The sequence below is a fragment of the Enhydra lutris genome, unplaced genomic scaffold (assembly GCF_002288905.1).
Source record: "Enhydra lutris kenyoni isolate GAN:26980312 unplaced genomic scaffold, ASM228890v2 scaffoldscaffold22, whole genome shotgun sequence".
NCBI classification, from domain to species: domain Eukaryota; kingdom Metazoa; phylum Chordata; class Mammalia; order Carnivora; family Mustelidae; genus Enhydra; species Enhydra lutris.
In genome coordinates, this window is record NW_019154106.1 from 18,218,425 (window position 1) to 18,243,114 (window position 24,690).

Sequence of the window (24,690 nt, forward strand, 5' to 3'; positions counted from 1 at the left end):
TGTCCCAACTGCTCCACTCAGCTGACTCAGTCATCCCTCTTTCTCAATAGAGATGGTCCCATTTTTTCAAAGGAATCCACTCACGCCTTTCCTTAGAAAGTTGTCATGAAAGGCTACTGCCTGGATATCAGTAACCAAGAAGCCAGAGTTGCATGTTTGATGAGAGGGAGCATAGGAGACACAGAGTTCTGGTAACTGGGTTTCAAATCTCCTGAGGTCTATCCTAGCCCTGCCATCGGTTCATTCTGTGTGAAAAAGGCAAAAGACAAGCGGTTTGTCTTGGGCTGGGGTCCCTCTTCCTGGTAAAAATGAAGGTCACTGCAGTTGCTGTCATCCCAGTAACCATGGTAACAATGAACCACATGACAGGTGTATGATCTCCATCAGACAATGTCTAGAATTAAGTGCTCATCCTTCCCTCCCCCCCACCCCCCATCCTGCTAGGTGGTATGAAGGATCTCCCAGGGGATTAGCTAAGGCATGGGAGATCCGGGCTGACAGCATTAATTAAACCGCTCATTTCCCCAGAACATTTTGCATTTGCCAGGCCCGGGAGCCAAGAAAACCTCCAAGGGAAGCTCCTATGAGAAAGAGTGCTAAGTCTACCACCAGGGACCGAGGCACTGCGTTCAGTCCCACAGTTGGCAGCAAATGGAGCTCAGTAGGAAAATGTGCCTGGCATACAGCAGGCACAAAATAAATATTTGTCGAAGAGTCGGTTTAATCAAATGGAGCTCATTTAGCAAATGGGATTCCTTCCAAACCACTGGAATTCTTGCCTCAGATGATCATGTGAGTCATTCACCCTTTCCACAATTCCTGAGTACCTCCTGTATGCACCCATGGGTGACAGTATGAAGGCTCTAAAGCTAGCAGCTTGAAGAATGAATCCCAAGTTCTTCGAGGCTCAGGGCAGATTAAAAAGTGTGTGGAGGGGAGTCTGAAGGGCAAGGCAGGGGCCGCATCACAAAGGGCTTTGGATTTAACTGAGGCTCCTGCATTTACTATTGGTGACACTTTGAAGGCCTTTATGCATATGAATGACAGGATCAGCTTTGCATTTCAGAAACATCCTTTTTAATGCCTTGTAGGGAAAGGATTAGAGGGAGACAACTACTTGACCAGAAGAATGATGTTCTAGAACTTCTGAAGCCAGGTCTTAAGAGAACCGGCAGCTCCTGCTTCCTCCCTTGTGGAACCTGGCTGCTGTGCAGCTCCAGCCACGTAGAGGGGAACCCCAGTGCATCGCTGAAAGCCAGCTGTGGCTCCCAGAGGCAGCCAGTACCAGCTGCCCGACATGTGGTTTGCCATCTTGTACGTCCCCCAGCCCAGCAGAGTGCAGGCGCTGGAGAGACACCATTTGCAGCAGGAAAAACACCCAGCGGAGCCCAGTCAACCCACAAAAGCATGGTTCTAAGCCACCAAGTCACGTGTGGTTTGTCACGCAGGGTAGATAAGGTACCAGGAGGGGTCACTTATGCAGCTCAGCACAGAAGGTCTGGCGGGAGCCATGCTAGACTCAGGAGCCATTGGTTTCATGGGAATTCCAAAGCCCTGTTGTGGATGAAATTCTCTGCCCTCCTTCTCACATGTGCCCTGCACACCTCAAGCAGACACCGCAAATGCTTGCTGAATTAAATGAAACACTCCACATAACACAACACACTGAAAACCACTGTTTTCTGATCTAAGGCAGGGTCCTCATGCCTGGCATTCTAATCTCGCCTTACTCTAAGCATCCTTGTTTTATTTCCCCTTTCTCTGAATCAAGTTTGGACTCCAGGCTGCTGCATGTGATCCTCTTTGTTCTTCTAAGGCAAGTTCTTTCTCTGAGTGTGACACATGGACTTGGACTCTGCCAACCTGGGTTTGGGTTGAGGATGCCTGGATTTTCCCAGCTGCCTCACATCCCCTACTAGCCTCCGCTTCCTCATCTGTGAATGGAGACCCACAGGCCAAATGGGGTCAGAAAGCATGCTAAAGGAGATCCAGATAGAAACAGAATGGGCGCTGTGATCTTCACCAGGACACAGGCACAGTCTCAACCCCAGACAGCAATTCCCTTCTCCTTGTCGCCTGCTTCCCCTCCCCCATTGCAGAGCAAAAGCTGGGCAAGTTCTGGACTAGGGAACTCTCCAGCCCTTGTGTGTTTGAAAATCTGGAGGACCCAAGTGTCTACTTCTCCGGGGCAGAGAAGGTGAGAAAGGAAGGGTTAGTAGTCTGGTAAAGTGACCCCTACCCAGACGGAGCCGCAGGCCTGGGTCGGAGCCCTGGTTTGTCTGCTCACACAGTGTGACCTCTGCGAGCTCCTGCCCTTCTTGGGGCCAAGCGTCCTCGTACAGAAAGCGTGAAGAATGGCTGCAGACACCCCTAAGGTTTCAGGCATGTGAATGCTCGGCGGCTGTTGGGGTGGAAGGGTCTGGTCACGTGTCTGCGGGAGGGGGTGCGGGTTGACGCTGAGCCGAGTGCCGGAGCACCAGGCTGCTCCGGGCCGGCCTCCTCTGACGTCCTCGCAGCCGCCCTCCCTCCCCGCCCCCCGGCGGCGGGAGAGCAGCCGGCGCGCCCGGATCCCAGGAGCTGCTCGGCGGCGGGCCCGGCTGGGAGGGCGGTGCGCGGCGGCAGAACCGAGCCCCGCGCGGGGAACGGGCACCATGGTGCTGTCGGTGCCCGTGATCGCGCTGGGCGCCACGCTGGGCACGGCCACCAGCATCCTCGCGCTGTGCGGGGTCACCTGCCTGTGCCGGCACATGCATCCCAAGAAGGGGGTGCTGCAGCGCGACCGGGACCCAGATCCCGAGAAGGCGAGACCCGGCGTGCTCCGGTCCGCCCAACAGGTGAGCGGGGGCGGCGCCTCGGTCCCCCGAGCGCGGTGGGGTCTCAGCGGCGGCTGCAGCTGCGGGGAGACTGGACGGGGGGAGCGGTCACCGTTCTTTGCGCCACCAAGCGTGTCGGGGAGGAGGGCGGAGGACGTGCTCGAGGACCCGCGGAGGGGTACGGAAGGCCTGGGGGTGGGGGAAGGGTCAGGGAGAATAGTTAGGGGAGGGAGGCTTGGTGGGGGCGCGAGAGGAATGGGGTCAGCGAGCGCTAAAGGGGAGGGGGTGGGACCAATTGGGAAAGGGGATTGGAGAGGACAAATAGGGGCTGGGAGGAGAGTTGAGCGGCTGGGAGGAAAGGGGGGGGGGGGGGGGGGGGGGTTAGAAGCTTGCAGAATTGCGGGAAGAAAAATGGGGACGGGAGAGGGAAGAGAAGTTGGGGGTCTGGTGTAGGGAAAAAGCACTGCCTTAGCTGAGGAGGGGGAAAACCACGGAAGAATGGAAAAAACGAAAAGGGTGGTGGTTGGTTGCTTCTCCCGTGGGAGCTGGAGAGGGGCAGCTGGTCAGGGAGTGCCTGGGGTCTTGGGGGAGGCTGGTGAATGTGGAGGGGCCTGAAGGACCTCCGCCCCCTCCCATCATCCCTCAGCTCCAGCTAGCCAGAGGGGCTTGCTGTGGTCTGTCTGAAGATGTCCCTGGAGACAAGAGAGCTTTTATCTCCTGCATTGGCTTGTACCCAGAGCCCCTTGGGGCAGGAAGTGGGTGGTGTCCCCATTGTGCAGTGCGGCAGAAGGGGTCTAGGGAAGAGGTTTGGAAGGAGACCGTTTAGGACACATTACTGGGTGGAGGAGTGCAAAATGTCCTGTGGAGACCGGGAGGAGGAGTCTTGCTAGGGTGTTTGAGGAAGGCTGGCCCCAGGGCAGGGATGCCACTTAATGACTTCCCCGAGGTCCTCTAGATTCCTTATAGAGCTTATAGATCTGGGAGAGACACAAAAATGCTGTGATTCCACCTTCCTTTTTCCAATCAATTATTCAAAAGCTCTGAGACTCAGTGCTTGGGGCTTCTGTCAGTCACCGGGTTGTGAGAGGGGAAGGAAATGGCTGCTGTCCTTGAGGCACTTATAATCCTAGAAGAGTGACATTGACACTGGCAGGAATAGGAGCCGGCGAGGCATTGGAACACGGGACCCTTCTAGAACCATCTGAGGTGGGATTAGTGGGCTCTTCTCCGGCAGGCAGTTGACGGGGTGGATGAGCCCTTCAGAAGCTGTGGCCCACTGCCTCTCAACCTTCTCTCCCACCCAGTGTTAGGGGAAGGCCACCAAGCCTTTCTCAGAGATGTCTGCTCAGGCAATGTCCCCTCCCCTTCCCAAAGAGAAGTGCTAGGGAAGGAATTGGTATAAATGACCTCTGGGATCTCTTCCAGCTACCTATTATTGATGACCAGTAGCCCACACATGGGCCAAGAATCTATCAAACACAATCCAGATCACGTCTCTCTTGGGCTCAACTCCCACCCCCCAACTTCTCAATGAGCTTGGAACAAGTCATAGCAAACCGTGACATGGCCGGCACTCTCTGTCAGCCACTGTTCTAAGTGCTTTATTCTTAATGTACTTAGCAAGTCAATGAAGGACACATATGATGATCCCTACTTAAAAAGATGAGGAAAGTAAGGCTCAGAGAGGATAAGCGAGTTGCCCAAGGGCACACAGCTAGAGAAGTTTTAGAGCTGGATGGATTCTAGCCAAGCTGGTCTACTTATGGGAATCCATGCCATTAGCCACTCCACTCCCCCATGTGCTTGACATGGCGGGTGTCTACCTCTTTGGCCAAGCTCAAGCCCCTTCTCCCAGGCATCTGAAATCTCACCCTTCCTGCCTTTATGATCCTTCTCAAAGTACCCCCAGCCCCCATAGCCATTTTCCTCTGGCTTTTCATACTGATGGCTCCTTCTCATCCTTTACGCCTCTTTCTCCAGAGGATTTTGTCTCCGTCCACATGTAACAAAGTACCTTCTCTATTACCTTCTTCCTTATTGTTCTTCCAATTCTTTCGTAGTGCTCCTTATAACCAGATGTGATCATTGCTGTCCACTTACTTGTATGTTATTTATTCCCAGTACCTCCTCAGTGTCTGGAACCTAGCAGGTGGCTAATAAGAAACTGTTGACCAGTAAGGGTATCCCCGTGTCCACTTGAGATTATGGCTGGGGTCATTTCTCCCACTGGGATTATGGCTGAAGTCATTTCTTCCAATGAGAGTGAATGCACCAGGCCTTTGTAATGCTGTGCTAGCTCGGTAGGGCCACAATAAGCCTTCATTGATACAGGAGGCCCCTTCCTTCATATTCCCTCATCTGGTTCCCTTGGCGACAAGGATTTGGGCAACCCGGGCTGGATCAGTGGGCACTGGTGTAGCTCAGAGGAGATCTCACAATGTCGGTTGGGCTACCATTGTTCTCAGACTGATTCAGCCACTGACGCAGATAGAGTGAATGGAGAAAGAACACAACAGCCATTTCCAAAGAAGTAAAGGAGGTGGTCTTAGGGGTGGCAGGTGACAGCAGGGTGACTGAAGTGACCCATGTTGACAACAAGGGGAGGAGTTGGGGAAGACTTTCTGAAGGTATCCCTGGAAGGGAAGGCACAGGGCAGCAGAATGCGGTTCCAGACTCCTTTACACTGAGAATCACATGTCTGTGGGCTGCAGAGGGACTGCCCATGTGTCTGTGAGTTACTGGTTGTGAAAAATTCCTTGGATATTCACCTTTGCATGATTGGTTGAAGTTGAAGCTTGTAGTGATTTTGAGAAGAACTTGAAAGTTCCCCTGGGGGGGTTCTTTTTTTTTTTTTTTTTTTTTAAAGATCTTATTTATTTGACAGAGAGAGATCAGAAGTAGGCAGAGCAGCAGGCAGAGAGAGAAGGGGAAGCAGGCTCCCCGCTGAGCAGAGAGCCCGACGTGGGGCTCGATCCCAGGCCCCTGAGATCATGACCTGAGCCAAAGGCAGAGGCTTAACCCACTGAGCCACCCAGCCAGCCACCACGCCCCTCCCCTGGGGTTTCTTTACCTGAGGTCCAAGGACCTCCCTATGGAGTCTGTAGATAGAATTTAAGAGGTTCATGGTCTTGGATAGGAAAAAAATTACACCTTTGTTTTCACTAACTTTTAGCTGGAACTTCGCATTTCCTATAAGGAGGAATATCAACCACACCCCCTCAGAGTGTTAGCAATGTTGGTGCCTTGGCCCCCCAGGGAAATCACAGGTCATTTTGAGGCAATGACAGCTGCTGTAGATACGCTTCGGGATCATTTCTGTTCATCGCTGGTTCTAAATCATGGCACTTATTAAATCTCCTGCCAGATCCTGTTAGCCAGCAAATGGATGAAGGGCGCACATAGAGCCATTTCACAAGCCGATCTTATTAGATGTTCCTCTGTGTCTGATGTCGTTGATTTGCAAACATTCTGAAGAAGTGTCCAGAGGGCTTTTCTGGAGAGCTAAAGGAATCCGTGGAACAAAAAAAAGGGGGAGAGGGGGGAAGAATCTCTGCTAAGCAGGAGGAGGGAGAGGGCAGAAAGCCACAGGACTGTGCACGTGCACTTGTACGTACGCAGGAGAGCCTTCCTTTCCCCACCGCTCCAGAATCTACTAGTGAAAGGCAGCCAAGCCCCTTGGTTCCGTCCCCCTCAGTTTCCTTTTCACACTGGTCTGACCAGGCATCCATTCACCTTATCCTGGGTCCCTTCAGAAGAAGCCCTGATTGGGGCTTGCCTCGGTGATGAAGAGTGAGCAGGGAGAACTGCTCTTTCTGACAGCTCAGACTCCCAACCGCTCTCACTTAACAGGATTTGGGGGTCCTGTTTTCAGAAAGCTCTGGTTTTTGTGTCTGATTTTTCTCCCCGTGCAGTGCTTACCTTGCTGTATTCTTGAAGTGAATCTTCTTTTTTTTTTTTTTTTAAAGATTTTATTTATTTATTTGACAGAGAGAAATCACAAGTAGGCAGAGAGGCAGGCAGAGAGAGAGGAGGAAGCAGGCTCCCTGTTGAGCAGAAAGCCCGATGTGGGGCTTGAACCCAGGACCTGGGATCATGACCTGAGCCGAAGGCAGCGGCTTAACCCACTGAGCCACCCAGGCGCCCCGAAGTGAATCTTCTTGATTGTGTCTCAAAGGTCCCCAGGGTGACCTGGGCTCTGTCCTCTTGCAGCTAATGTGTAGTTCAAACCTTTAGCCAAGTTGTTTGGACTCTTGGCAGAAGTCCTCGTGCTTCTTCTCTCCACATCCCCCGGGACCTTACTGCCACTTCCCACCAAACTGTACAATCCTACTCTCCTTCCAGTAGGGTGGGCTTCCATGGAACATTGTCTTAGTCTGCTGGGGCTGTGGGAACAAAATACAGATGGGGCAGCTTATAAGCAACAAAAATGGACTTCTTACAGTTCTAGAGGCTGGAAAGCGCAAAAGCCAAGCCTCCAGCAGATTCAGCGTCTGGTGAGAGCCCATTTGTAGACTCTGCTCTGTCCTCACCATGGGGAAGAGGTGAGGGAGCTCTCTAGGGCCATGTCTGTAAGGGCATAGATTTCGTTTATGAGGGCTCCACCCTCAGGACCTGATCACTTCCCAAAGGCCTGCCTCCTCGTAGTATCTCCTCAGAGGCTAAGTTTCAACTGATGAATTTGGGGGGCGGGGGGACATGGACATTCATACTTTAGCAAACATGAATAAATTAATTCTAGGTTTTTATGAAATAACGAAAACAAGTGCTGAGTTGGTATCCAACAATATAGGTACAGAGGAATCTTTTCCCCCAAGATCAGGGAGTGTGTTTTTCATTTTTCTGGTGTCCCTGATGATATCCGGTATGACGCTGGGCTCATGATAACCCTTGAATGTATATTGTGAATGAAGGGGTCGTATTGCAACTCACGCTCACTAAGAGGAAAGGTGAAAAGGAGGGCAAAGCGGTAAGGATTCATTTCCCTCAGATTTGAAGTCAAGTCCACGTATGTTTGGTCTTGCGCTGGGGGGCAGGCAAGGGCAGGGCGTGGTTGGACAGCTCCTGCCATGATCATATTCTGCCTGTTGATGGGATGCTGGTCACCTAAGCATTTTGTCCACTTTGTGAAAGAAAATTCACCCAGCTCTACATTTAGGATTTGTGCATGTTTCTCTGTAGGGTTAGACTTCAGTGAGGTTGTCATTGAAATTTTTCATGTTGGGATACAGTGTTCGTCAATACTAACTTAGTACCAAGTCACTGTTTTTATGCCTGGGAGGACTTTGGGGTTATCATCAAGAGACAAGGCCCTCCTCTTTTGTGATCTGTTACATAGTACCTGGTCCCTGGCTCTGTCCGCTTTCCGCTGCTACTTCTGTGGCTGCCTTCTTCCTGGGGCTGGGGCCTTGAGATTATCAGTGTGGCCCCATCAGCCCTCACCTGCCTTGTTCTCCCCTTCCTTAGACCACTGGAGCCCCGTCCTCTCTGATCATGTGTCTGAATTCATACTTACCCGCATGTGGATGCGTCAAGGACCATATGCTGCGTTTCATTAGCTAATAAGTTCATTCATTAGTGAGCCCCCTGCTAGGCACTGGGCTAGAGCAATAAGGAGACGGGCATGCACACTCTCTGCTGAGTGGGGTGACAGACGATGGAGCCATGGAGCATGTCACACTGCTGTCATGATGGAGCAGGGGCAGGGACACAGGAAACCCTTAGGAGGGGCAACCCTCACCTTCAGCTCCCAGAACTTTCTCCTATTCTGACTCACTGCTCTGCCAGGTTCTCCTCTGCACCTAAGTGGTCACAGGAGGCCCCATGAGCAGCTTCCCCTCTCCTGGCACCTGATGGGCCCCTGGGCTGCTCTAAGGTTTACCCTGCACGGATTCTTACCCTTTTAATAGATCCGTTTCTCAGCTCATCTCCGGGCTGGCAAACTCTCTTGCTCACATTAACAGACAGACAAAAAATAGAAGCACTTCTAAAATAGTAATAGTATAACTAACGTTGTTTAGGTCCTTCATGTGTGCGAGGCCCTCCTTAATCATATTAATTTTATCCTCACTGTATAGCCCTATGAAACATGTGGGATTATCGTTTCACTCCTGCCGATGGGGAAGGTAAAACACAGCACCCTTAAGCAACATTTTAGTGGCAGAGTCAGAAATCAAATTTAGGAAGTCTCGTTCCCGAGCCCACATTTTGACCCGTAGGCTGGACGTTAGCCAAGAAAAGCTACTCAGAATTATACTTGAACCACTGTGTTTCCCCAGATATGGCATCAAAGTCTCAAAAACATGCATTTTTGCAGGTTAGCTTCAGAAGCCTTTCTCAAAGCTTGGGATGGTTTTGTCGCCTCTCATGTCCATCCCACTTCAGACCATGGGCGCAGCCCAGGGCCCTCCGGAGAGATTTACACAGTAAACATGTTTGGGCTGGTTGCTTAGCAACATGGAAGACAGTGTGAATTTTTCATCAAGAAATTAGCATGGATTATTTCAGAGAGATGAGCACACACCCACCAGAAACACCAGGCCCTTCCAGATATAATGTGGACCCGAAGTCTGTGTCCACAATCCCCTCCCAGAGGTAGGTCCCAGACCTCTCACGTCTCCCTCCCTTCCTTGTTTCTCCTCCGAAGGAGCATGTAGATAATCCAGGATAATACGGGGCCCCGACTCTTCTCTTCACGGGATTGATAGTTCATTAGCACCGTGTGTTTACTGTAGGAGAAAAGACTGCTGCATCTTTAGACGTTTTCTGATTTTCAGACCCTGGCCTCATTTACCGTCAAGTAGCTGGGGTGCAGGAAGAGGGAAAAGACAGGCCATTCAAGGAAGAAATACCCAGAGGAGAAATCGGAGGGGGGTAAGGCAAAGTCAGAAGGAAGGGGAGAGACCAGTCGGATGGGGAAGCAGCAGACCCAGAAGACAAAGAGGAGGCAGGATAAAGAGTGACTGTTCATCCCAGGGTTGGAGACCAGCAGGAGAAATAAGGACACCCGGAGACCATCCACCTACTACTTGACCTTCAATCTCCCAGCCATCAGTAACCGTGCATAACTCAGTGTCTTTGCCTTCACTCCCTGTGGAACTTATTTCTTGCTAACAAAGATTAGGAAACGTTGCTCTGAGGATAGAGGAGAAGAGCTTCAAGGGGGTATGTGTTAAAACTAAGGGGTTCTATATGTCCATGTCAGAATCAACATACACATGTGTACAAAGGGTCTCTCTAGCCAATATGTTAAGAAATTATGTGTTACAGATTTCTGAAGGCAAACAGAAGGAAAGGGTAGATAGATTCCTCTGTCTCACCTCCATCCTTCCCTTCCTCCCTTGATTATGTTTACTGAGCACATACTATGCGCCAGGTTCTGGGCTTGGGGGTTGGGATACTGTATTAACTGCTCCTTCCTCAACAGCATACTCGTCCATCCTCAGCCCACATGAAATTTATGTTGTAATGGAAAGCCCAGGGTTAAAAGGAGAAGAGCACAGATAAATGAAAATGCAATCATGGTAAGTGACCTAAAGAGAAAGTTCTGGGACTGTAAGGTGGAACTGACCCAGTCAGGAAGGTCAAAGAAGGCTTTCCTGGACGGAGCGATGGCCAAGCTGAGAGCTGGATTGAAAGGGAAGTTAACCAGGGCAATGGGAAGGGTTGTGAGAGCTACAGACAGGAATGAGGCCGTGCAAAGGTCCTGTGACAGAAACCTAGCACTTCGAAGGACCCAGAGGAAGGTTAGTGTGCCTGAAAGAAGAAAGCAAGGCAGGGCGTGGTGTATGATGAGGCTGGGGAGTGGACGGGGGCCAGAGGGCGTTGTAAACCAGGGACAGGTTCGCTCATTCATTTATTCACTCCTGCTTCAAACTTGATGAGTGCCTACGTGATGAGCACTGATAACAAGAAAGGTAGAGTTATTTTTTTTTTATTAAAGATTTTATTTATTTATTTGTCAGAGAGAGAGAGAGCGAGAGTGAGCACAGGCAGATAGAGTGGCAGGCAGAGGCAGAGGGAGAAGCAGGCTCACCGCCGAGCAAGGAGCCCGATGTGGGACTCGATCCCAGGAGCCCAGGATCATGACCTGAGCCGAAGGCAGCCGCTTAACCAACTGAGCCACCCAGGCGTCCCAGGTAGAGTTATTTTTGAAACTTTTTAAAATTGAGGTGAAATTCACATAAAATGAACTATTCTAAAGTGTAGGAATCACACTGTCACATGGTTCTAGCACTTTGTTCTCACCTTCATTGAGCTCTAAAATGTCTTCATGTCCCCGGAAGAGAACTCCATACCTACTGAGCAGACATACTTTCTATTCCCCTCTCTCTTGCAGGCCCTGGCGAACTGCCAGTCTGCTTTCTGTCTTTATGGATCCACCTATTCTGGACATTTGACATATTTGGAATGATAAAATACATGACCTTTTGCTTCTGGCTTTTATCACTCAAGGTGATGTTCTCAAGGTTCATCCATGTTGTGGCTTATATCAGAACTTTATTCTTATGGCTGAATAATATCCCATTATGTGTATTTGTCTCATTTTGTTTATCCATTTATCGGTTGATGGACATCTGGGTGGACATTGGCTAGAGAGGCCCTTTGTATGCATGTGTATGTTGATTCTGACATTCACGTAGAACCCCTTAGTTCTTAACATGTATCCCCGTGAAGCTCTTCTCCTCCATCCTCAAAGCAAGGTTTCCTAGTGCTTGTTAGCAACCCTTCAGTTGTTGTGAATAGTGTTGCCGTGGACATCGCTGCACACATATTTGTTTGATAACCTGGTTTTCCTTTTCCCAAGTAGATATCTAGGAGTGGACTTCCTGCATCATGTGGTAATTCTATGCTTAAATTTTGAGGGCATGCCAAACTGTTTTCTATAGCAGCTGCACTGTTTACATTATCACCAGCAATGTCTGAGACTTCCAATTTCTTCACATCCCTGCCAGCATTTGTGAGTTTCTTTTTGTTATTATTATTTTTTTGTTATAGTCATCCTAGCGGGTGTGAAGTGGCATTTCACTGTGGTGTTTTTTAGGCTTTTAATATTTTACAAATCCAAACACTTGTTTTTGTTTTGTTTTGTTTTGTTTTGTTTTGTTTTGCAAGCGAGTGAGTGAGAGCATGCGTGAGTGGTGGGGCAGAGAATAAGGGAGAGAGAGAATCCCAAGCAGGCTCCAGACTTAGCATAGGACTTGATCCCACCACCCCGAGACCATGACCTGAGCTGAAATCAGGAATCAGACGCCCAACCCACTGGGCCACCCAGGCACCACCCACCCCCATCCCCACCCCACAAACTCTCATTTTTAAAATACTCATCAGTATCTGGCAAGTTTTTAAAACATTTCCTCTTGGTGACCAAACATTGTCACAGGCAATGAATCCACAAGGCCACACCTGTGCAAACATTCCATGGCTCCGGAGACTTACAGAAGGAGGCCATGCATGGCAGTCCTGGCTCCCCTGTTGGACTATTGGTACCTGCATGCTTACACCTGCTGCTCCACTCTCAAATACACTGCATGTTATCACTGTCACATTCCCTACCCTTCCCCCTGAACTCTACCCCTTGTGGGACCCAATATGCTTCACCCATAGACCTGGCGTCCTACAAACCCAGGTCTGATTGAGGGTATGGAGTATCTTTCAATATCATTTGCTTATGTATTGACATTATGAGACCAGTGCGATGCCAGGAGGAGCCTTGGTCCCTTGTGGGGTCAGTGTGCCACACACACATGCGAACCTTCCCACTGAGGAGGCGTTCCCAATGTGCTAATTAAGTGAAAGGTGTTTTATATAAAATTCCTGGGAGATTTCTACATGGTGTTTAAGGGTGTGGTATTTTGGGAAGTTGATTGAGGTTTCTGGGTGGACGTGGAAGGCATTATGACTTTTCTCATTGAAAATAACGGACTATGAGTGAGTGCGCTCTGACATTTGCTGGGTAGCACATTTCCATGAACAGATCAGGGTCAGATAGTTAGTAGCTGCATATGTGAATATGAATAAGTAAAAAGGGGAGGAGCGTCCTATGAGAATTTTGTGAAAGTGAGTTTCGGTCCATCTGGCATAGACCTCAGGGTACTTTGATGTATCTCCTGGGCTCCCCCTGCCCTCCACTCAGTAAGTCCGAGATGGATTGCTCCTTTGCAGAGAAACTGAGCAGGGCTAGAAGGTGGCCAGAGAAGTGAGGAGAAATGTTGAATGGCTTCCTGAGTCAGAGGATGGATGTTTGGATGGATGGATAGATGGATGGACGGATGGACAGATGGGTGGATGGTTGGATGGATGGATGGATGGATGGATGTTTGGATGGGTGGTTGGATGCTTGGATGGATGGATGGGTGGATGGATGGGTGGATGGATGGATGGATGGATGGTTGGATGGTTGGATGTTTGGATGTGTGGATGGTTGGACGGTTGGATGTTTGGATGTGTGGTTGGATGGTTGGATGGTTGGATAGATGAGGTGGAAAGGATCGTGGGACTACCACCTCTTCTTGCAAACAAAATAAAAATCCCAAGCACAGCAACAAGCACACTGAGGCATCTCTTTGCTCACATTTGGTGATACAGCAAGGAATCGAGACAAGCCTGGAGGCCGTGGTAGCCTCACCCTCTATTTTTTTCCCTCTCTTCCAAGTCTCTGTTCACTTGTCTAACATTGGAGAAAATTTAAAAACCTTCAGCTGTGAAACCAATGGGATAATGCCCATGGAGACCACGTTTTCCTTGGAAAAGCATCATCCACCACATAGTTTTGGATTTGTTGCTGAGAAAGGCGTGATAAGGGGGTGGAGCTTATTGAGGCAGGATCGTGGAGACTTGGCTTTTCAGAGAGAAGAATCCCACTTTGGAGAGGACAGAGTTGGAAGATGAAGGTAAGGTTGCAGGACAGCCATGTGGCGGGGCAGGTGGGCAGGTAGGAGACGTCATGGAAACAGCTGTAAGTGTAGAGGGATTTCTGCTCTCTCTCAGCTCATTCTGTGTGTCAGACCCCCTCCTCCCTTCCCACAGTCCACCCGCAAGCATCCTGAGATGCATTTCCTTTTTTAGCTCAGTCCCTTCCCTTAGAAGAAAGAGCAAGTTCATCAGAGAGAGATGGCGAAGGCAGTGCAGCACATCAAGACACAAAACTCCATAGTAAAACAGCAACATGATCTGGAGGGCTTTGGGGCACTGTCCCTGCCAATGTGCCTTCTGGAGAGCACATTTCTTATCTTGCCAGTGAACAGATCTTTTAAGCAGCAGCATGACTATTGCCTTTTGCTTGACAGCCTCATTGCAAACCATGTAGAAACAAAGAACAGAAAGCAGTGGACATGGGATTTGGTAACCTGCTTGGAACCATGATATGGCAGACCTGCATTTGATTTTGGATATCCACCAGGATTAGAGGGCTTAATAACAACCTAGTTTTTTGAGATCACTCAAAAGAGGAAGTTGCCTGTTAGAAGGAAAATGGTCGTTTTATGTTCAAGTTGCTGAAATTGACTAGGAAGCAGATTAGGCTTAGACCCCTGAACTTGAATTTGAAGGGAGCCTCCACCGTTTTCCAACAAAATTACCTTGACCATTGTGAATTGTACTTTTCTCATCAATAAGCAGGGATAATGATCATGCTCTCTAATGGACTCAGCACCTGGCATTGCTCAGAGTATATTTTAAGTATCTTGAAATCATGTTCTTACTGACCTTCTATAAAAGTAGGTACTTGTCTGTGTCTTCACCATGCAGGAAAGAGAGAGGCCATGAAAACCTTCTAGATGTAAGAAATGAAAAGTTTTCTATGAGGATGGCAAGGAGAGCATGAACATTCTACTTCTACGATAATCATTCATTTAAAAAATATTTCTGGGGGTGCCTGGGTGGCTCAGTGGGTTAAGCTGCTGCCTTCAGCTCAGGTCATGATCTCAGGGTTCTGGGATCGAGTCCTGCATTGGGCTCTCTGCTCAGCGAGAAGCCTGCTTCCCTCTCTTTCTCTCTCTCTGCCTTCCTCTCCATCTACTTGTGCTCTCTCTGTCAAATAAATAAATAAAATCTTTAAAAAAAAATAAAAAAAATAAAAAATAAAAAATATTTCTTAATTACCTAGTACATATGAGGTGCTGAGCACTGGGGGCACTGCAGGAACCAGACAGACAGTGTCTTTGACCTGCTGTAGCTCAGATTCTAGGGGTAGAGATGTTTCTCACACAGTTGTACAAATGAATATAAGTCTATAGTTGTGTTAGGTGTGATAAAGGAGGTAGGAGTCTTCCTGAGAAGTGATAGCTGATTACTGCTCTGATCTTCAGCATTTTTGGAGACACTTTTCAGTAAAAAAAATTGAGCATGCATGTTGTACATATATATTTAATTCTTCATAAAGTATGTGTATATATTTATATGTTATACATATTTTACTCTACTAATGTATCATATACATAATAAAATGTGCACAAAATGGATCTTTTAAGGAAATGAGATAAAAATAAATTATAAAATGAAATTCTGTTATTCTTTTCCTATACCCCAAATGAACTGTCTTGCATACCCCTATGACATACAGTTAGTGGTATTTACTAGGTAAAGGTGTTGGGGATGACATTTGCATCTTCTAGGCATGTGCAAAGGCCCTGTGGAAAGAAGAAATATCACTCAGGAGGGATGGGATAAAGGTTAAAGTGGGTAGAGTACAAAGAACACAGGAGGGAATGAGGTGAAGGAGCCAGTCAGCAGGGCAGGGGCACCCAGGACCCTCTGGGTCACCAGAATTGCTTAGATATTTATCCCAAGAGCAACAGAAGCTCCTGAAAGGCCTTCAGTGAGATGTGACATGGCTATATTTGGGCTGTGAAACCATCCTTGTGGGTGGGGGAAGAGTGGAAAGAGAGACCAAGGGAAGGCCCAGAGAAAGACTATGACTGTTTGGGTGGATAAGATGGCAGCAGTGGGTTGGCCGGATGTTTTGGAAATAGATCGACCGGGTTTGCCAATGGGCTGCTTGTGGGCTTCAGGAAGAGGGAGGAGTTAGGTATGACACCGAGATTTTTACTTACCCAAATGGGCCGTGGCAGTAGTTAGCAAAATGGGAAACACTCAGCAAGAATGAGGTCATGGATTTGAAGTCACTTCTGTGCAGGGAGAGCGTGAGGAGTCTCTGTGCTATCTGGACCAAGACGTTAATCATGCTGGTGGTCTGGCAGGCCTGGAGCTCCGAGTGTGGCTGTGATGTATACTGGGGAGCTGACGATGTGTGCTGGGGTGTCATCTGTACGAGGAAGCAATCATAGGCATGAGCATGACTGAGACCATGTAGCAAGAAGGCAGAACGAGAGAGGAAAAGAGCCTGGGAAGTCCTGATCCACACCAGCATTTCATGAGAAGGAGGAGTGGCCAGAGAGGAAGGAGAAGAACTTAGAGAATGTACTGTCAGAGGAATAGTAATAACAGGAGAAAAAGCTTTTTGAAGAGGAAGGAAATCCTCTTAAATGCGAACCGGCCACTGAAAAGTCAAGGAAGAGAAGACTGAAAAAAATACATAGGAATCAGAAGGTAAATGTCATTGGCGACCTTGGAGACCAACAGTGACGTTCCGGTGGGCTGACAATGGCTTGTCACACAGATGGAGAGTGAGGAAGTGAGGAGGGCACCAAGTACTGGCGATTGTTTTGAGATTTGTGGCTGCCGGAGGGGCAGAGAGGGAGAGGACTGGGACTGAGCAGGGGACAAGAAACCCCTGGAATGCTGAGCACATTTAAAAGCTAGTGGGGGAGGAGCCATTTGAAAGAGAAAGGTAAATGTTCAAGAGAGAGGAAGAGAGAGCAAGCAAATACCTGGGATGGGACTCCCACAAGTGCTATGGGGACGGGTGCCAGGCTCGGACAGAAGGGCTGGTCCCCAAGGCGGAGAGCAAGGGGTGCACCTCCCGCAGTGTCACAGGACGGGGGTGGCCACAGCGTCCCTCCAGCTGAGGGAGAGCCGGAGGATGTCTGTGAACAGGATACAAAGGGACCCCCATTCTCTTGGCTTCCTTTTCTTCTGTGGAGGAAGCCTGAGGCGATAGATTCCAGAATGTGTGGTCGGGGAAGGAATTAGGGAAATGGTAGGATTGTGGGGCAGGGCTGGGAGCCAGTGTGAGGCTGCTGACTGTGAATTTGTCAAGGGACACCCCCCCCCCCCCCGGAGTGACCCTCCCACAGGGCAGGACCATTGGGTGCAGGCATTGCCGTGTAGTGGGTTCATGCAAAGTTGGGCTTTGGCCACGTGGCACTAGGGAAGGGCAGGAAGGCAAGGGGGTCTTTAGACACTAAAGAGGTATGGTCGAAATGTTGGCCCGAGGAATCAAATGGGGAAGGTTGCCGAGGGAAGGAAGGGGAAAGAAAAAAGAAAGAAGAAGGCTGGTCTGAAGTCCCCTTAGGGGTGGGAGAAGAGCTGTGGGGGGCTCCGGCAGCGGCTGCAAGAGGGGCCTGCGGCCGTGGGTGCCCTGAGGGCAGTATGCCCACCAGGGTCAAAGGTACCAGAAGCATCCTTCGGTCCCCTCACAGGGCGGGTAAGGGGTGGGGTGAAGGCCCCCCGTGGTACGGTGAATATTTGACAGACTTGAATTCTTAAGAAGACCAGAGGAGTCAGCTGGCTAGTTAGGTCAGCAGGTGCCTGCCCTGGGGCGTTTCTGGAACTCTTCATTTTATGGCAACGTGAGACTCTAAGGAAGGAGTGCCCCGAATCTGTAACTCCTGAGGGCCACAGGAAGGATCAGGAAGGCTGCATGCTGCGGGGAGCCCTACCTGGGGCTTAGCATCTGGAAGGCAGGGTTGAGGCCACTGGTGTGTTTGCAGTTCCCTGGGCCATAGCCTGAGATCCAGGCACCTGCCCCAAGTGCACGGGGTGTCCCTGGCAGAGTCATGCCAGGGCCTGGGCCTCCTCAGGAGCAGAAGCGTGACTCTGCCTGCTGCCGCCACTGGAAACCGAACTCCTATGACTCCTCCAGGCAGCCTTTGGGGGGGCCGCACTAAATGCAACAGTCCATGAAACGGTTATTAAACTAATTAATAGTATTATTATTAAGATGTCATCAAAATGACTCTAGTAACCTGATGGGAAGTGACACACGAGATGAGTGGAGGACATGAAGCCCTCGAGCTTTGGGTTCTGGTTTCAGTCTGCCCCTTGCTTCTTGTGTGATGGCTGGCTAGTGACTTGACCTCTCTGTGCCTCAGTGTAGCCATTTATGAACTGTGTCATTGTCACCGAGTCCAGGTAGGGCAGTGCCCAGAAATTAAAGGCTGGGCTGGACATTGTCCCTTTGCTTTGAGACCTCTTTCTGTATCCTCCTCCCCTCCCTGCCACTCCCGCCTAAGCCCACCGCCTTTCCCTAACGTCCCCACCCGCGTGCCCCGGTCCCAGAAGGCCCAGTCTAGGGCTGTGAACAGCGCCCAACTACCCCTGGCTCCAGAAGTCTGCATTCCATGTTTTCCTTAACCTTCCCCACCCTTGTAAACACCTGCTTTCTGAAAGTCTCCTCAGTGGCCAACTTTGAACATGCCTTGTGTTCCTGCCCAAACCCTTAGGGATAGGGTTTTCATTCAGTGTTCGCTATTATTACCAACCCTGATAATTAATTACAACAAAGGGAGAGTCTGCACATCAGAGAGAGGGGATACAGGCTGGCAAAGGTCAGAGTCAACAATGATCAAGCCCTGTTTGCATAAGTCTCCCTTGTTTAGAAACTGTTCTCATAGCCTGTAGCCTGGTTTCTGTTTGGTCCAGCCTCTGGCATGGCTTCCATAGGGTCTAGCCTCTAGCCCCTGCCCATCTTGGAGCTCATGCGGGGAGGAAATTTCAGCTGTTTTTCTCATTTCAAGAAGTCTGACATGAGCCGAGGAAAACTCTTTGACATTCATAGTAACTTGGAGCCAGACCCTCTAGTTTTACTGACCTTCCATCATCAAATCCTATGTTTATGATAGTCAGTAGCCCGTTGGGATGTCGGCTGTGTGATGCAGAAGGGAAATCCACTGGGTGGGCAGCCCATTTAAAAGTCAGCAGCTGCCTGATCCTCCGTGGCTCTGGGTCGCCCAGATGGCCACCAGGAGGTCAATGTCAGAAGCAGCTCTTTGGTGGCTGTGCCTTGCAATCTCTTACAAAATCTCTTAAAATCTCAAACAAAAGTCACACGGAAGAAATGATCTGTTGCGCAACCATCTCTGTGGCTGTAGACCTTTAGTGACCCTCAGAAACGATGCTTTTTCAGGAAAAGAGCCCTGCCGGGTAGAGATGGGTGTGCCTTTCCCTTAATGCAGCTCTCTCAGACTCCTCCCTCTGCCTACATGCCGCTCCACCCGTGAACACTGTCAAATCTTCCTTGGGAACGTGTCTCACATGTAGCTTTCCTCTCTCATCGGGACAGGTATAGCCCAGCCCAGCCCCTCGCTTCCTCTCACCGGGCTCTAGGCTGGCCTTCTCACCTCCAGTCCCTCTGGCACACACCTGCTAGTCTGATTTTACTGCACATAGAGCTCCTATCGTTCTCCTATTCACTAACTGTCTGCGTCTCTCCACTCTTTTAGAAACTAGAATTCAAAATCTGTTGCTGGGTATTCAAGACCCTTCACGGCCGGACCTCACCATTCCTTTGCAAATCCATTTCTCTAATCCCAATCTTTCTCTTCAGCTGGTTTGCCAGACTCCCAGGGCCCCGGATATGCACCCCCTCTGCCCGCATCTTTCCTCTCTCTCCATCTGAGCTACCCCTGCCTCTCCTGTCCATAGTTTTCCTTGAACATTGGGCTGAAGCCCCTCTTGCAGGAAGCCTTCTCTGTTAAGAAATGATGAGGACCTCCTCTATAGTCTTTTGCACAGTCTAGACGTATGGTCCTTTGAGAATCATGGGGATTCAATCAAACTCTGATCTTTTTATATGTCTGTATCAGGGAAAGCAGAGAGCATATAGCTTTCATCTTACATACCAATTCTTATTCCTTTCTAGTGGCTTCCTCAAGCCCTGAGCGCAACAGGCCCTGTCTGAGCAGGGAAGTTAAAGAAGTCTTTAGCTGATTGGTTCTGTCTGCCCCAGACACAGGAGAGTTCTCGCATGAGGGCTTGTCTTTCCCATATATGAGATATCTCGTCTCCACCAGGGCGTAGTAAACTTCCTGAGGGCAGGGACTTATTCATGTATCTGGCGTTGGTTTTAAGGGTGGGTGAGTCCAGAGTTAGTGGGCAACAGCATGTATGGATTTCTGTGTTGTTGGCGAGAAACTGGAGGGTTCGGGCTTCAAACCAAAATGTAAGGAGGATCTGGTGAAACAGCCACTGTCCTGTTCTGAAGCCGTGCTTTACAACTTGGCTGTTTTTTAAACCACCGGGTTGGAAAATGAGGTGCTTTCCAAGTGTCTGGCCAGAAGTGGACGGATGTCTTCTCTTAGTTGTTCTCTGCACGTGTGTTCTGCACAGTGTCACGTGTGATGGATGACATCCACGCGCAAGGCTTTTACAGAATTTACCTCCTTTCTCTCTCGCTAAGAAAAGCTTATCAGAATGCAAATGTGTGAAGGAGGTATTATGAGAATAACCTTGAATGTGCTCTGATTTTGTAAGTGGGGGAAAAAATATCAGATTTCAGGACCTTCGCTCCCATTCGTAATGTATCAGCTTAACGACAAGGTTAAACACTGCTTCCTTTGTCAATAGTTTCATCAATCGTCAAGCATCATAGAATCAAAAAAATCCTATAGCTGTCCTGAAAGAAGATCCTGAATTCAAAGTCAAGGGAACTGGCCTCTAATGAGATTTCTCAGTCTCCCATGCCAAAATGACGTTCGAACATTAGAGACGAGGCACCCAGAGATAAGAAACTGAAAAAAAATATATCTTAAGCATTCAAACGGACAGTTGACCAATAGTAAACATCTGTGTTCTCATGCTATGGAAATTTTTGATGATGCAGGACTGAGATTTTCTTTCTATACATGGACGTGGTTTCGCAGAAAGATTTTGAAGGCCCCGGGGAAACCAATACAGTGGGTGTAGGGGGCAAGTGCTGACGGTTAAAGGCTGGCTGAGATTGTGCGCAGAGTCAATCCCATTGGCCCGCCCCACTAGCCACAGCCCTGCTATGGCAGCTGGACATGGCAGATAAGGATGGGCTGGATGGGGTGTCAAGACTGAGTTTGGGCCCCAGGCTACTGGACTGAGGGATTTTCTCTGACCTTTAAACATCCTGGCTTCGAGACAACACTTATGACGGATGCCGATGAGCTTACAACATAGTCTTGCCGTTGTCTTGGCTCCTGTTGCAAACGAGACACATTTTCGGCACAAAGAACGTCAAACCTGTATTCAAGACTGAGAGCGGTAACAAAGCTGCTGCCCAAAGATCCAGACACTTCATTAAAAAAATCCCAGACGACAGGGTGGGGAGGTGGGGGTGGGGTTATCAGTCTAATGATGCGGCACCTGCCAGCCAATTAGCAGCAACTCACAGGAGTCTCCGTTTCCACCTGTTTATGGATGGTATCCAGAGACGACCCCCCCCAGGGAGCCATGTTGTGGTGTGTTGTGGTCAGCAGCTTGGCTTTGGGGCTTTCAGGGGACTTGGCTTCCAAGTCCAGAGCAGTCATACATTAACTAACTGTAGGATCTTGGACATGGTTCAAACTCCCTGAGCCCCAGTTTCCTCGTTCATAAAGAATTAGGCTGTTTTTCTTTATTAATATGAGGGTGTACAGTAGGGGAATTATTAGGCCCTTATCTATAACGTTATGTGAGGCAAAGTCTGTAGCTCTTCAAGGAGCGTCTGGCACGCAGGCCGTGGTCCAGGGGCGGCGGCCATATTGCTCTTTCAGCCATTGTGATTCACTAACGAAGTCAACTAGTTGGGGGGACCCCCTAGGAGAAGGAAGTCTCTAGGCATGGTCTTGCTATTTTGTGGCTTTCGGTCCCACAGAATGGTTTTGTTTTTTGAATTCTGTTTATGCTGGGAATGTTGGGAGAATGGCAATACGCCCTGTCCCTCCTCTGCTCACGCAGGGCTTTAAGCTTTAGTTGTCCCCACTGTTCTCTGCACACACTGTAGAGTTTCAAGCCACAGCCTCGGTCCAGAATGTCCTTCTCCTATGTCTCCACCGTCAAACTGCTGCTCCTACTTTAGGGAGCACCCAACCCAAAGTCAGAGCCTCAGGATCTTCCTGAAAATCTCCTCCCTTCAATGCACACCACCCACCCTGAGATCCGCCCCCAGGTGATGTGATGTGCTCCCCTAGACTCTGTCTTCCACTGCTGATCTCATAAATATACGCTTATTATTATACGAACTCCACTGCCCACTCCTCCCTCCACACACAGTGTGTGAGTACCAGGACCAGTGTGGGTTGTGGGCTCCTTCACATCAGGTTCTCAGTCTCAAACAGTGATTGATGGAATGAATGAACAGCTAGATGGGGTCAGAGGGCAGAGGTGGGACATCCTCCCGCTGGCCCCGGTGGCTTCTCCTTAGAGAACCACCCAACACCTTGGAAAGAAAATAGACTATTTTATCTTTGGTTCCTTGGTTTGACCCAGGAAGGGAAGGTCATGGTCAAGCTATAAAGCCTGTAGGCTCCATGGCCACGTGCTGGGTTCGAATGCCAGCTCTGCATCAGATAACTGTGGGACTTCAGACGTTCATCCTCTGTGCCTCAGTGTCCTCCTCTGTAAGGCGGGGTTAATAAATAACACCTCCTTCAGGAGGCTGTGAGGTTTAAATGGAACCCTCCAAGTAAACCACTTACACCTGTATCCAACATGTGATTAATGCTAGAGAGGGATTTTGCCCACCAATTTTAGCTTAATAATTTAAAGCCTTTTCCTGACCCTCACATTCTAAGTGGACACCACTTCTCCTTCCCCACCCCTACCCCCCCATTCCCATCTGTCCGTGAGATTGCCTTTTTTGCATCCAGTGACTTCTTGCTTTCTCCTTCCCTGGTGATGCTCAATCTATAAGGGAAGTGACCGGACAGTGTTGTTCCTGCAGCTGACCAGCCTCTAGAGATTTCATAGATGTTGAACAAATGATTGGATGAATGGCGACCAGCAGAGAGAGGGTTGACACTGGGCTGGCTGCCGTTTTCACTTGGGTGTCATTCTTGCCCGGTCGAGAGGCACAATGACCCAACTCACAACAAGGCTAATTCACCGACAAACCCCCTTGTCTGTTGCAGCTCCCCATCTGTTGCATTAGGTACCAGCCAGGGGTCAGGGAGTGTCCTGGGTGAACTACAAACTAGCCTTTTTAGATTTTAAAATAACAAAGAAGGGGAAAGAAAGTAGCAGGTGAGTCCCAAGGGAGTGGGAGTTGAAAAGGGATTGGGGACACAGACTTGCAATAAACAGAGGAGGAAGTGTTGGGAGGGATCTTGAAAGATGGAGCGGTGGCTGAGTTGCCATGGAAACCCTGTGTGGTGCCTGGACCTGAAGACAAGCTGCTCCTTCAAAGTGAATTTCAACCTTGCAGCTGGAAGTGTGCCCCTCCCCCCAGAGTACACCCTTCCTTGGGGCCTGACCCTGTGGATTTGCCCATAAGCCTCTAAGACGTAGAAATCTGGTACAAGCAATCCCCTGGGGTGGGAGATCTACGGGACAAGTAATCAGGGAGCCGGGAGCCGAGGGGACTTGCTGAGAGACGGGGAGGTTGTGCCCAGGAACGGCTCACCGCACAAGAGGGCATTTCTACACCTATGCTGCCTTGATTTCTGGGACCTTTACGAAATCAGGGTGTTCCCATGTGGGCCACAGGTACCACCCCCATTACAGTCATGCTGGGGAGCTTCACAGACATGTAAGTTCCCAGGCACTACCTACCCCCTCTGAATCAAACCCCTGGGCCTGGGGGTTTCAGAAAAATCGGGATTTCTCACTTCTGCAGGTGGGAATTATGCACATCCAAGTGCAGGGAGCAGTGCTTCCAGCCCTGTTCCTCTGCCTAAAGGGGCAGAGTTGGGATGGTCGGGCCACCCAGTGGCCCGGGCATCAATCTCCGTGGCAGGAAAACACCAGTGAGCTTTGGTAAAATATGACTGGACATGAGAGGAGATTAAGAAAGTGGCCGGAAGCAGAGCAGAGTGGTTCAGTGTCAGACTCTGGAGTGAGTCTGCCTGGGTTTGCATCGAGGCCCGACCACTTACTATCTGGTGGTACATCCTATCTGGAGAATGGGATTGGTCCTAGGAGTTCTTCCTGATAGGGTCATTGTGGGAGATTCAGGGAGCTCCTATCCAAGTAGTGCAGGACACAGGGCAGAACCGCAAGATGAAAGAGGCTGGGACTCTTGAGTTTGGGGAAGAGCCAGTAGACCCTTTAAGACCGTAAGAAATCAGCTTTCATTGTGCTCAGTCATTTAGATGTGGGGGCTCTTTGTTACACAGCAGTAGGGCTCGCCTGACCAATACAGGGAGATTAACAATCAGCCTGTTGATTGTGAAGCTTCAACGGTTGTGGGTATGTGCCAGGTTGTTCTCTAGAGGGAATGGGCAGGGGGGATCAAGGCTTTGGGCTGGTCAAGAGCCCCTATGGCTGCACCCCAAATTCTCTCTGGTGGTGTTATCTATATGGCTGGAAGGACTTTCCACTCCCAGACACAGCCTCCAGGAGTGTGTTCTTCCCTAGTGGCAAAATGAAGAGTTCTGTGAACTCTTAGCTCAACCTAATGGACTTACTGCCCATTGTCCAGACATTAGGGAGAGAATCCTACTTCTCCTTTAGGGGAGAGAGTGAGTGTGTGTGTGAGTGTGAGCATGTGTGAGAGCGTGCACATGTGTGAGTGTGCTGGAGGCAGAACCAGCATCCTGGGAAATTTCTCAAGTCACAAAATACACAAGAGCAAATTTTCCTTCTTGGTGATCATTTA

At 49.5% G+C, this 24,690-nt stretch overlaps 1 protein-coding gene across 1 annotated transcript in view; it reads left to right on the forward strand.

Annotated features, from left to right (window-relative positions):
- The first annotated feature begins 2,575 nt into the window (after positions 1–2,575).
- The window catches only part of LOC111150038 (synaptotagmin 13), a 44,288-nt gene continuing 22,173 nt past the window's right edge, over positions 2,576–24,690 (forward strand). Inside the window, exon 1 of the mRNA XM_022507358.1 lies at positions 2,576–2,834. Coding sequence (XP_022363066.1) covers positions 2,652–2,834 — 183 coding nt within the window. The 5' untranslated portion in view covers positions 2,576–2,651. The remainder of the gene's footprint in view (positions 2,835–24,690) is intronic.